Source organism: Calliphora vicina, chromosome 5 (genome assembly GCF_958450345.1).
Source record: "Calliphora vicina chromosome 5, idCalVici1.1, whole genome shotgun sequence".
Classification (NCBI taxonomy): domain Eukaryota; kingdom Metazoa; phylum Arthropoda; class Insecta; order Diptera; family Calliphoridae; genus Calliphora; species Calliphora vicina.
In genome coordinates, this window is record NC_088784.1 from 88,093,692 (window position 1) to 88,108,285 (window position 14,594).

At 28.9% G+C, this 14,594-nt stretch overlaps 1 protein-coding gene across 5 annotated transcripts in view; it reads left to right on the forward strand.

The window, feature by feature from the left end:
* tn (thin) overlaps positions 1–14,594 on the forward strand; it is a 167,231-nt gene that overhangs the window by 150,073 nt on the left and 2,564 nt on the right. For all 5 annotated transcript variants that reach the window (XM_065511546.1, XM_065511545.1, XM_065511547.1 and 2 more), the window contains 2 exons: positions 5,433–5,592; positions 10,449–10,589. In XM_065511546.1, coding sequence (XP_065367618.1) covers positions 5,433–5,592; positions 10,449–10,589 — 301 coding nt within the window. The remainder of the gene's footprint in view (positions 1–5,432; positions 5,593–10,448; positions 10,590–14,594) is intronic.

Consider the following 14,594-nt stretch of genomic DNA (forward strand, 5'->3'; position numbering starts at 1 on the left):
AAATTATTTAGAAAAACTAGGAAAGAGTAAACACACAAACAAGTGGCAAGACTAAGTCATTTACAGGTTCAATGAAAACTGTCTAACTGCTGCTTGAATACAACATTAGGTATTTATTTTAAATAAGAAAGAAAAGAGCAATAGGGATACGGCAAATTACTGCATGCTGTTGGATAATTATTAACCCATACTATTAATCAAACATGTATCCCAGCAAAATATGTTAATTACATTTTTGAAAAAAAAAAATTGTTTGTGAAAATTCCGGCTTTCGCTCATATCAATTTTTTGACCATATTAGTTGTGCTGATAACTCAGGCCTTTATAGAGCTATTTTACTAAAGTTCAATATAATAACTGTTGTTTTTAAATTTGAATAAATAAAGAGCTGTTACAATTTCAAACTACTCAACAGCTTTTACTTGCAATCAAGAAATAAAGGAAATAAACCACCGTTTTTAAAAGGTAAAAACAGTTTATATTGTTGCGTTTTTACCTTTTAAAAACGGTGGTTTATTTCCTTTAAATAAACCTAACTCTCCCCAGTATGCAAAATGATTCGAAGTTATGTCGAAAATTAATAATTTTTTCGTAAAATTTTATCGATATCGACTTCGATATAACGTCGAGCAATTTTTTCTTGAAATAATGCATATTCAATACCTTTATTATTATCCAATAATGTTGCGTTAGATGTGTTTTCATTTTCAAATGAAATAAGCTCTGCACATATTTCTGATGTTTGCTGATTATGAGATTCGAATTGTCAAAAAACAACATCAATAATTGGCTGCGCTTTTCATTTATGACGTCTTTGATCCATTTTTCGTGTTAAACTATATTTTTATGAATATGTTATTGATAGGATAAGAAATAAAATTTTATTTTCTCACAAATTGACAAAAGAATAATATGTATGTATATGCATTTGTCCATTTTGTGCAAAAATAAAATTTGGCATTAAAAAAAAACTCGAACATTATTCGCCATTTCTATAAAATATTAAAATACGATATTCTAAAAAATATAGATTGGATAGAGCATCATAATAAATTCATATTTTCGATTTTAATTCGAAATAAGTTCGATAAAAAGAACTGACTCGAAATGTTGCATACTGGGGATCTTGATTGAAAATAAAAGCTGTTTAGTAGTTTGAAATTGTAACAACCCTTTATTTATTCAAATTTAAAAACAACAGTTTAAATAGTTAGTCTGTGTTTTAATACACACATTTATATTACACAATTTATAATGTACAATAAACTGGTGATGCAGTTGATGTTAATTCTAACCGCTGCCACTATTTATATACAGCACCATCTTCCAGTAGCTTCATGAATTATCTTAACGGTCAAAACTAGAATGTTCTATATCCTTTTTAAAGTTTCTAAAACACCACGCAGTTGTTTACAAGATGAATTTTGTATGGAGAAAATCTACATCAATTAAAAATGTCAGTCCTCAACTCTTAAAGTTTGCAATAATATCAAATAGTTGAACATAATGCCTATATCTATCGTTCCGGATAGATGAACAAATCATGGCTTCTCTTGAAATATTTATTTACTGAAGTGATTAGAAAATTGTTTTGCTGGGTATTTTCTGACTGAATAAAGTGAAAGTTTTCCTTGTTGTTTGTATTTTTTTTTCTATTTAGAAGCTTCCAACATCTAATTGAAAATGCTAAGCGGATAATGTTTGTTGTTAATGAGAAATTTAATTACAATTTATTAGTTAGTGTAAGGTTTCACGTCACTGTTGGTATTTATCAGATTGATTAAATTGTATCAATATAAATAGCTTTTCAATGCTATTATATCTAAAACTGATGTATTATTTAGAACATTTCAATAGAAGGCAAAATAAAGGCACAAATACATTTGCTTATTTATTTTGTTTTCTTTCAGGCAGTGTTAGTAAAATTTTGCTTAAAATTACTTGATAAATCTATCAACTTTTTAGCTCCTTTGTCTGCATTTTAAATTACTCAGTCTTCTGAGCAGTGACTTTTTCAGAAAAATAAGTTTCAATTTCCATTGATGATTGTCCATTTCAATTAACGCCATTTGCAATTACATAGTTGTGTCATTAATTACTTTGCAAAACTTTTTTACAACACAGTGCTACAATGAAAGTAAACTCGATGAATTAGAATAGCTAGTGGGTTTGATTTTGGGACTGTTTTAGCCATAATTGTAGTTATACCCCATAACTGATATCATGACCCTAACAATGACAATTGAAATTACAGATAATAGGTGCAATTACTGTAAATTTTTTTAAAATGTTTTTAAGTTTTGTTAAGAATTAAAGTCAGACTGAAAATTTGGTTTGTGATTAGCGTTACCTGTTAGCCGTTTCGAATCGATTGCCAATCATGTTAGAAATTATTGTCTTGGCCATAACTGTAGCTTTTGGAAACCAATTTTTTTACATTAGTACTGTAACCTACTCTATCCTTTGTAGCACCGTGTCATCAATACAAAAGGCTTGATAATACATTTAAAATTATAACAGAATTCATTTATTATGTCCATTACAAAATGAAAATTTATATAAATCAACAAATAATTAGCTTATCTTTAGAATTTATTATCTTTTCTAAACGTACTTTGATCAAAAATCAATTGTGTACTTTATAATAACACAATAGAATGTGACATTGTTTAATATTTAAATGGAAATTAAATGAAAACATGAGAAATGTTGTAACTTTTCTCGCGGTACAAAGTTCAAAGCCAATCGTAAGTCTTTATGGAGTTAAATTTTAGCTTCAATCGTAGGTCTTTGTGACGTTTAATTTTAACTTCAATCCCAGGTCTTTATGTGGTTCAATTTTATGTTCAATCGTGGACCTTTATATAGTTCAATTTTAGCTTCAATCATGGGTCCTTATGTAGTTCGATTTTAGCTTCAATCGTAGATCTTTATTTTGATAAATTTTAGCTTCAATCGTGTGTCTTTATGTAGTTCAATTTTAGCTTCAATCGTAGATCTTTATCTTGATAAATTAGCCACAATCGTGGGTCTCTATGTATTTCAGTTTAAGCTTCATTCTTGGGTCTTTGTGTAGTTCAATTGTAGCTTTAATCGTTGGTCTTTATGTAGTTCTATTTTAGCTTCAATCATGGGTCTTTATGTAGTTCAATTTTAGCTTCAATCGTAGATCTTTATCTTGATAAATGTTAGCTTCAATCGAGGGTCTTTATGTAGTTCAGTTTAAGCTTCATCCTTGGGTCTTTGTGTAGTTCAGTTTTAGCTTCAATCATGGGTCTTTATGTAGTTAAATTTTAGCTTCAATCGTAGGTCTTTATGGAGTTCAATTGTAGCTTCCATCGTTGGTCTTTATGTAGTTCAATTTTAGCTTCAATCATGGGTCTTTATGTAGTACAATTTTAGCTTCAATCCCAGGTCTTTATGTAGTACAATTTTAGCTTCAATCGTAGATCTTTATCTTGATAAATTTTAGCTTTAATCGAGGGTCTTTATGTAGTTCGATTTTAGCTTGAATCGTAGATCTTTATCTTGATAAATTTTAGCTTTAATCGCGGGTCTTTATGTAGTTCAATTTTAGCTCCAATCGTAGATCTTTATCTTGATAAATTTTATCTTTAATCGCGGGTCTTTATATAGTTCGAGTTTAGCTTGAATCGTAGATCTTTATCTTGACAAATTTTAGCCACAATCGTGTGTCTCTATGTAGTTCAGTTTAAGATTCATTCTTGGGTCTTTGTGTAGTTCAATTTTAGCTTCAATCTTAGGTTTTTATGGAGTTCAATTGTAGCTTCAATCGTTGGTCTTTATATAGTTTTATTTTGGCTTCAATCATGGGTCTTTATGTAGTTCTATTTTAGCTTCAATCGTAGATCTTTATCTTGATAAATTTTAGCTTTAATCGTGGGCCTTTATGTAGTTCAATTGTAGCTTCAATTGTTGGTCTTTATGTAGTTCAATTTTAGCTTCAATCATGGGTCTTTATGTAGTACAATTTTAGCTTCAATCGTAGATCTTTATCTTGATAAATTTTAGCTTCAATCGTGGGTCTCTATGTAGTTCAATTTTAGCTTCAATCGTAGATCTTTATCTTGATAAATTTTAGCTTCAGTCGTGGGTCTTTATGTAGCTCAATTTTAGCTCCAATCGTAGATCTTTATCTTGATAAATTTTATCTTTAATCGCGGGTCTTTATGTAGTTCGAGTTTAGCTTGAATCGTAGATCTTTATCTTGACAAATTTTAGCCACAATCGTGTGTCTCTATGTAGTTCAGTTTAAGATTCATTCTTGGGTCTTTGTGTAGTTCAATTTTAGCTTCAATCTTAGGTTTTTATGGAGTTCAATTGTAGCTTCAATCGTTGGTCTTTATATAGTTTTATTTTGGCTTCAATCATGGGTCTTTATGTAGTTCTATTTTAGCTTCAATCGTAGATCTTTATCTTGATAAATTTTAGCTTTAATCGTGGGCCTTTATGTAGTTCAATTGTAGCTTCAATTGTTGGTCTTTATGTAGTTCAATTTTAGCTTCAATCATGGGTCTTTATGTAGTACAATTTTAGCTTCAATCGTAGATCTTTATCTTGATAAATTTTAGCTTCAATCGTGGGTCTCTATGTAGTTCAATTTTAGCTTCAATCGTAGATCTTTATCTTGATAAATTTTAGCTTCAGTCGTGGGTCTTTATGTAGCTCAATTGTAGCTTCAATCGTTGGTCTGCTTCAATCATGGGTATTTATGTAGTTCAATTTTAGTTTCAAACGTGGGTCTCTATGTAGTTCAATTTTAGCTTCAATCATGGGTATTTATGTAGTTCAGTTTAAGATTCATTCTTGGGTCTTTGTGTAGTTAAATTTTAGCTTCAATCATGGTTATAATTTAGCTTCAAACGTACATCTTTATGTAGCTCAATTTTAGCTTTAATCGTTTTATCTTTTATCTTTATGTAGTTCAATTTTAGCTTCAATCGTAGGTCTTTATGTAGCTCAATTGTAGCTTCAATCGTTGGTCTGTATGTAGTTCAATTTTAGCTTCAATCATGGGTATTTATGTAGTTCAATTTTAGCTTCAATCGTGGGTCTCTATGTAGTTCAATTTTAGCTTCAATCATGGTTATAATTTGGCTTCAAACGTACATCTTTTTGTAGCTCAATTTTAGCTTCAATCGTGGGTCTTTATGTAGTTAAATTTTGGCTTGAATAGTGGGTCCTGATATAGTTAAATTTTAGCAGCAATCGTTGATCTTTCTTTAGCTAAATTTTAACTTCAATCATATTGTTTTATGTAGTTCATTTTTAGCTTCAATCGTTGGTCTTCATATACTTATTTATGATATTACAACCATTCCTCATTTTTCTTCTTAATAAAATTTAAATTTCGCCATTAAAATATAATTATTTTGAACTAATCAATCAAACATTTTCTTTTCAATTTAAAGATACAATCATCGCATACAAGTGCTTGATCCGCAAGGACGTTTTCTACGGGCATTTGGTTCACAAGGCACCGCAGATGGTAAATTCAATTATCCATGGGGTGTGACCACAGATGCATTGGGCTTCATCTATGTATGTGACAAAGAAAACCACAGAGTTCAGGTATGTTGAAAACGTTTTCAAATTCTTACATGTGATTGTGTGTAAGTTGTAAGTTGCTTGTAAAATAATTTATCTTTGAAATCGTCTCAAATAAGTATTTGATTCAATAAAATATTTCCATTAAAATCATGTAAATGTAAATTGCCTAACTATGTGCAGGCAATAGATATTTTACATATCTATTGCCAGAATCGTGCTAGCAGAATTTTGAAATTAATTGTAATGAAATAATGCTGATTGTGTATCTATGAAAATGCAAATATTTGTAATTAATCAATTGTCTTTTATGCTGTCGGTTAAATGTCATTGTGTACGTGTGATTAGGGTGACACTTGTTATTGGGAATTATTTACATATTAATGTAAGCTGAGAAAAGCTAATGAAAATAATTGAAATAAAAACAGTACGTGAATGGGCATACTACATATCGTCCCCTCAATAAAACAATAGTGTATAAGCATATACACCATTATTTTTTTGTTAGCTATGACATTTTTCCATCTTTCTGGCAACATATGGTTTCCGAGCCAAAAATACTGCTCATCATTTGAGGCCAAGAACGAATCAAGCCAAATTCGAACACAATGTTCCAAAGTGAAGCGTATCCTACACGCAGAGAAAAAACATGGTTGGACATGGTTACGACAACTATACTATGTTCTCTGTAACAATATATTGTTGTCGTAAATTATTGTTTTAATTTAATTTCAACAATATTATAGTTACTGTAAACGTTTATATTTTCATCGCAATTATAAATATGAATATGGTTTTCGAACAACTAAATAATGATAATTAGGTAAACATATTATTTTTATATACAACCATTAAATGTTAAGTTTATATACGCGTAGTCATAATATGTTTAAGATGCAAACAAAATATGTTTACTTTTAATAGCCTTTTTTCCAACCATATGTGAGTGCTGGTGTTTGTCTAAGCTGTGTTGTTTTTACAAGTAAATTTTGAGCGTCTGTGATTCCCATTCGCTCTATAGTTTTATTTGTATATTATCTTTAACTTTCCTAGAGCGAATAACATTTGATTTTATCAATAATATTTTAATTGTGAATTTAGTACTTTAAAACTAAATCCTATTAAAATTTTGTATTTCCAAAAACAAATTTTAATAATAATATGATTATTTTGAATCATAATATGATTGTTTTGGATCATAATATGATTTAATTGGTCATAAATATGATGACTCTGGGTCATATTAAGATTGTTTTTTATCATAATATGATTTTCAAAACATATTATGATTGATTTTTATCATAATTTGATTATTTCAGAACATATTATGATATTTTATGATACTAATAATGATCATAATATGTTTTGGACTACAAGCTAAAATCTGATCATAATATGTTGCTCTCAGTTTATGGTTACCACAACCATGTTTTTTCTCTGCGTGTAGAGAGAGCGTTCTGCATCGATCAAAACAAATAGCAGTTGGACGTAGCACGGTCTGGACTATAAAGCGGGTGAAGCAAAACTTCCCAATCTCTTCATTATAAATACTTTTTAACTCATATTGCAACATGTGGCCGAGCGTTGTCATGATGAATCATGGTATGTTTCATATCTGGCCGCATATTCTGTGAGTTTTTTGGTCAATGTTGTCTTCAAACGAATCAGTTGCATACGCTACAGGTTCCCTATGAGGGTCTAGCCGGATTTCAGTATACACCTCATAATAGGTAGGACAATTTTGGTCCCATCCAAATACAGATAGTTATCATACGAGCACTTACGCTGCGGGATATCGTAATGGATCCATTTTTCATCGCAAGTAATGGTTCTCTGCAAAAACTAGTTTCTTTCATAGCGTTCAAGCACCGTTTCCGACAAGCAAAATCGTTTTTGATGATCTCTAGCCTTAATTCGAATGGTACCCATTTTCCCTGCTTTTAGATCAATTCTGTTGCTTGCAAACGTTTAGAAATTGCTGCTTGAGTTGCTCCCAATGAGCTCCTGTTGAGTTTTGCAGCAATATTCATGGAGTAATTCCTCAAATTCTTGGTCCTATAACTTTGTCTGGGAGATCTTTGTTTTTCGTGTTAAAATCACCGATGACTTTCTGTATGCTGAAATAAACTTTCCGTTACGGGATAGTTGAGCTACTCCCAAATAACTTATATTAATGATTCATACATCAATATATCCGTTATAGACATGTTTCGGTTGCTATTTAAAATCCTGAAAATCCTCATACAAATGACCGAGATATAAGAAAAAAACCAGGACACTCTCGGTGTTGGATTAGTCATTAATATAGACAATATGGATATCTAATGGTAGATATTCGGCGTATATAAGGCCAAAGTTAGTTTGACCTACAATGGGTAAAAATCGGTTAAAATTTTATTAAACCCGAACTTTTATTCACCAAAAAAAAATTTTTTTCCAAATAAATTAAAAAAAAGTTTTTTTAAAAAAATTCAAATAACAGTTTTGAAAAAAAAATAGTTTTAAAAATTTTTAAAATAATTTTGAAAAAAAATAAAAAAAATTTTGAAAAAATATAAAAAAAATTTTAAAACAATAAAAACAAATTTTAAATTTTGTTTACCTAAAAATATTCAAAATTTTTATTTTAAAGCATAAAGTAATGAAGATTCGGCCGGTTATAGCTGTCTTATTTATTTGAAATTAAAGAAGTAAATCCAAACTTCCCGCAGATGACGCTTTGTTGGTATAAAATTCGACATTTTCGAACCAAAAACAAAATGGTCAATAACTAAGTGAGAATAAATGGCAGATATGTACTCTTCAAAATGACATATAAGTTGTTAAATACAAAAACCGCTTTGAAAAGATACGCCATCTATTGTAATTCCTCATTTTTAAGTCATATAAAAAAACAGAGATCGAAAATAACTCGTCCATCTACCCAAAAACCCAAATTGTGATTTATATTTTTGTGATAAAAATAAATCACTGAAAATAAAAGTTATAAAATGATTTTTATTTAAATGGTTTGGTATGACCTTTATTCGTTTTTGTTGTTTTTTAATGGTTTGATGTGAGATAAACAATTCATTTGTTCTTGTTCTTAATTTAAATTGTTATTAATCTTTTGATAAATTTTATGTTGTTACGAAATTGTTCTTGAATTCAAATATAACGATTTTAAGGGCTGATTTAAAAGTAGCATAATGCTTTCAAATAACAGTGCTGTAATAGCAAACTGTAACATAAGTATATGTGGGCATTATTAAATAAAAGCTTTCAGTTGATTTGATCGTAAGTTGGCAACGCTGTATTCAAATTCGAATATTCAGTTAAAGAACATTGTAGAAAGTACACCACAGATGGCGTATGTATTAGTAAGATCTAGAATATTCCAATTTTGACAGTTAAAGAACAATCTAGAGTGTAGATGGCAGTGTTATAAATAGTGGCAGAGGTTGCAGTCGTGAGTCAGTTTATCAGAGACGCTATTCGAATAAACATCAACTGAGTGCCTTAAAGAGTGCTGTATTTTTCAAGTAAATTCGTGTACAAAGTGTCTGTATTTCTGAGAATTTATAAAAGTGTATAAAAAACATTGAGTGACTATTTAATTCTGTTGTTGTACATTTCAAATAAATAAAGAGTTGTTACAATTTTTAAACTACTAACCGGCTTTTATTTGCAATCAAAAGTATCCGGTTTATTTAAAGGAAATAAACCAACGTTTTGAAAAGGTTAAAACGTATCAATATATTTAGGCGTTGATTTGCATCAAATGCATTTTTGCGATTTATTTTTCATGTTCGCAAATAAAAGTCACAAGCTGACCTTTACGAAAAAAATAAATTATAAATCACTCATCCAGATTATTTGTGTTTGTTTCTTTTCTGTGCCTCTCAACGCCAAACCTAAAATGTTCTCGAATAAATCACTCTCTCAGTGATATATCACAAAAAAGTATTTTTAAATGAATGCGAATGAGAATTTACCATTGAAATGAAAGTGAACCCGTTATTTTCGGTCTCTGAAAAAAGCATAAATTTCGCAAAAAATCGAAAAATTAAAATATTGTAGATTTTACTAAAAACCACAAATTTTACAAAAAAAATCAACAATCCGCTAATTTTACATAAAACATGAAATTTTGAAAAAAAAAAAATTATAAATTTTTTAAAAATTTTCTTTACAAAAAATCGACAATTAAAAAAATCATACATTTTTGTAAATAACATTGTTTTCAAATTTTTAATCAACAATGTTATCTCAGTGATTATCATAAGTGGTTAAATGAGTGAATTTCCCATAAAAATAAAAGTGGATCCGTTGTTTTCCGTCTCTGATAATAACTTTTGTAAATATGATAGAAATCTGAGATGTCATATCCGTTTTGATCAAATCTCCCAATCAATTCTCCCAATGCTAGAGATTCTTATAAATATGGATAGTTTGTTTAAGGTTAAACAATTTTACAAACACTGACCTAATTGATTATACATCTTAGAAAACCCAAAAATAATTGTGGTACTACACTACTTCCTAATTTGTTAAATCTTTTTTATATTGTGCTTCTTATTATTGCTACATTTACACAAAAACCCAAAACTACATATACAACTAATTCTACATATTCTCTTTAAATAAAACCCTTTTTTTTCCTCATATTTGGATTATGCCTTTATAATCCAATTTAAGGATAAAAAAAATGGCATTGTATGAAAAATGAAAAAAATCTAAAGTAAAATATTTGTTAACTGTGCAAATTTTTATGTATACTTACTATATATATGAGGTTTCTTTATCTAAATTGAATATATTATAGATATTTGTTCTGCATTAAGTATTATATTTATTTTGTATTTTGTATGAGAATAATTTATTTTATTATTTTATTTAAGGTTTTCCAATCGGATGGTTCATTTGTTGGTAAATTTGGCACTTGCGGTCGTGGTGAAGGGCAACTTGAACATCCACATTATATTGCTGTATCGAATACGAATCGTGTTATTGTTTCCGATTCGAATAACCACAGAATTCAGGTAATTTTACACTTCATTGAATCAAATTTCTATTATTTTTATTTTTTTTACTTTTTAGCAATTTTTTTTTATTATTTGTTTCATTTGTTTGTATTGGCATAGTTGTGCCAAAAAAAATTTTTTTACATACTAAAACCAGCATCTATCTATCTCTCTACATTGCTGCAATGATGTAATTTGGGTGTGATTTGGTTTTATATTTTTCTGTTGGTTTTTTTTCTTATTATGTATTAAAATTTCATTTGTAAGAGCTTTTTTATTGAAAAGAAGGGGCAGGGCATGTTAGGGTAACTAGGTAATAATGTAATATTTATTGGATGGTGCCGAATCTTATATACCCAGTACTAAATATGAGTTTATATTCTAAGGTCCATTTTAGATCCATGTATTTAAGCAGGGTCTTTGAGGAAGTATACAGTTTAACATACATTTCGATCTATCACTTGTTCCAGTTTGGATTACTTTCAATGGAAAGAACGAAAAGGAACTGTGATGAACTGTGTTTCAAACGCTTTGAGGATATCGCTATACTTTATATTTTTAGTAGTGGCTATAAAAATATAATTGAGAGTGTTTGAGACATTGAATCTTTGCATAACACTTAGATAGTAGAACAAAATTACACCATTTGTGTAGGGAAATTAAAAAGGAATTTTAATATATACAACGCTACGACACCGATTGTGAATTGGACTAGTTAATTTGCCACCTAAATAATATAAGGAAGACATGTTATATATCAATGGATAGGAAATTTTATATAATTTTCAAAGCCATATATAACTTTTGACAATTAGTAAATTCATGGAATAATTTTTTGAAAAATAATGAAGAATGATTTTTATCATGGCAGAACAAGCAAGGTACAATTATTAGAAAGTGTGTTCTCAATTATACATTCCCTATAACATCAAACAAAGGAAAATGAAAAAAATATAAAAAGGAAATGTCTAAAAAAATTAATTAAATTTTAATTTTTTATACAAAAAATTCAATTTATATTTGAAGAAAGACTATATTCAAATATTCAAATAAAGTTTCCATTGTTTTGGCAACCACTTTATATAAGTTTGTCATTCCGTTTGTAATTTCCACAATATAATTTTCCGACCCTATAAAGTATATTTATTGTGGATCCTTTTATATAGCGGAGTCGATTTAGCCATGTCCGTCTGTCTATCTGTTGAAATCAATTTTCTGAAGACCCCAGATATTTTCGGGATAGATAAGTGTATACGAATTTGAATTAAAACGTTAAAAATTTATAAAATATCGTGGCAACAAATTAAAAAAAGTGAAGTGATTGAATACATATTTTGACGTTTCAGGGGTGAACATTGAAAACTCTCTCTAATAATTGTACCTGGTAACGGATAGCACCATTGATTTTTATTAGGATTTTGCGAAGATACACATTTTTCAAATTGAAATTAAATTTTGATTTATGAATAATTTTAAAAGAAATTTTACAGTTATATAGATTTTTTTACCCTTCACCTTCGTGAGAAGGTATAAAGTGGTTGACAAAACAATGGAAACTTTTCCAAATATTTCATTAGTGGCCTAAAATCTGAAATAATTTTTTAAAAAATTTTAACAATTTTGTAATATTTTATTTGTATACTTTTATTAACTTAATTTAACAAAAAAACAAAGGACATAATTAATTGAATTCTAAAAATGAGAAAACAAAATTAAAAGATTTCTTTATTACGGCATTGACAAAACAATGGAAACTTAGGTATTATTTTTAACAAATATGGTCTAAACTTTGCAATAACTCAATATTTTGTTGGGTATCCCTTATTTTTTATAACTGCTACACATCGACGATGCATTGAACCAATTAAAGAGTCAATGGTCTCCTTTGAAATATTTTGCCATTCTCTTATAACTGCCTCCGATAAATCTTCCTTTCTGGTGTAATTTTGGGTCCTTATTTTGCGATCTACAATTTCCCATAGATTTTCTATGGGATTGAGATCTGGCGATTGGGCAGGCCACTTCAAAACACGTACCTCGTTGGATTGTAACCACTCGGCTACCTCCCTAGAGGTGTGTTTCGGGTCGTTGTCTTGTTGGAATCTCCAAACTAGGGGCATATTTTCCTCAGCGTATGGATACATAACATCGTTTAATATGTATGCTATACCTGACATGGTGTCTTTTATAATATGAATTGGGCTCATACCTTGCCCTGAAAAACATCCCCATACCATAATATTGCCACCGCCAAACTTTACAGTCTTATTTGTGTACTTTGGATCTAATCATTTTCCCTTTGGTCGTCTTACAAATATTCTCCCATCACTGCCTCTTAAATTGTATTTGGATTCGTCGGAAAAGAGGACAGGATTCCATTTCTGTATCGACCACTTTAAATGATCCCTAGAAGAATGGTTCTTTTTAGAAATAAATGTTTTTTTAACAGGACGATAGCAACCAAGACCAGCCTCATTTGCCCTGCGACTAACTTCGGGTACTTATTTCTAATTTTATGCTATTAACAACCTGTCGAGGAGTTATTTTTTGGGAATTTCTTGAACTCTCTCGCTATTAAATTATTTTGTCTAGGAGTAGTCTTACCAGGTCTTCCACCTAAATGTTGAGTTTTTACAGAACCGGTCTCACGAAATTTCTTTATAATTTTTGAAACTGCTGATTTATTTATTGAATATTTGTCACAGATACTTTTTTGTTTTAAACCAGCTTTAAAATCGTTAATTATTTTATTTTTTAAGTCTTCACAAAGCTTAACTTTAGCCATTTTCGTTAACTTTGAAAAAAAGCCATTATGCGAAAAACTTAGAAAAAGAAATTGTGGAAAATTACCAGAATTTTAAAAATAAAATAAAATAAAATAACTGTAAAGAGGAGCTTTTTACATCGTTCTTTTAAATATTATTTTCGTTTTACATTTCTTTCTTGCAGAAGTTTAAAAGTTTCCATTGTTTTGTCAGTAGCGAAATAGTTCCCTTTTTTCAGAATACAATTAATTATGTTGTTTGTTTTTCAGTTAATTTATATAAATAAAACTATACAAGTAAAATACTAAAAAAAAGTTTTATTTTAACAAAAAAATATTTTAAATTTTGGGCAACATATGGAATATTTGGAAAAGTTTCCATTGTTTTGCAACCACTTTATATAAGTTTGTCATTCCGTTTGTAATTTCCACAATATAATTTTCCGACCCTATAAATTATATTTATTCTGGATCCTTTTAGATAGCGGAGTCGATTTAGCCATGTCCGTCTGTCTGTCTGTTGAAATCAATTTTCTGAAGACCCCAGATATTTTCGGTATCCAAATCTTCAATAATTTAGTCAGACATGTTTTCGAGAAGTTTCCTATTTAAAATCAGCAAAATCGGTCCACAAATGGCTGAGATGTGAGGAAAAAACCAGGACAACCTCGATTTTTGACCTATTTTTGACCTATATCTGGATTAATAAGTCATTAATATACACAATATACCTTTGCAACGACGTATATAAGACCATAGTAAGTGTGACCTACAATAGGTCAAAATCGGAAAAAAATATTTTTTAACCCGAAAAAAAATTTAAAAAACAAAATTTTTTTTTTTTAAATTTAAAAAACAAAATTTTTTTTTTAAATTTACAAAATTTTAAAATACCAATTCGAAAAAAAAATTTTTCAAAATTTTTTAATTTAAAAGAAAAATTTGTTTTTAAAATTTAAAAAAAATTTTAAATTTAAAACTAAAATTTTTTTCTTAAATTTAAAAAAAAAAATTAAAATAACAAATCGAAAAAAAATAAAAAAACAACTTTGAAAAAAAAAATGTTTTTTGTTTACCTAAAAATATTTAAAATTTGTATTTTGAAGTATAATTTGTTGAAGGGTATATAAGATTCGGCACAGCCGAATATAGCTCTCTTACTTGTTCTATTTGAAATAGAAAAATAGAAACAAATTTCTTAATTTGTTATCACAAATTCCGGAATTAGCAAAAAAGTTTTGAAAAATTCCAAATATGGG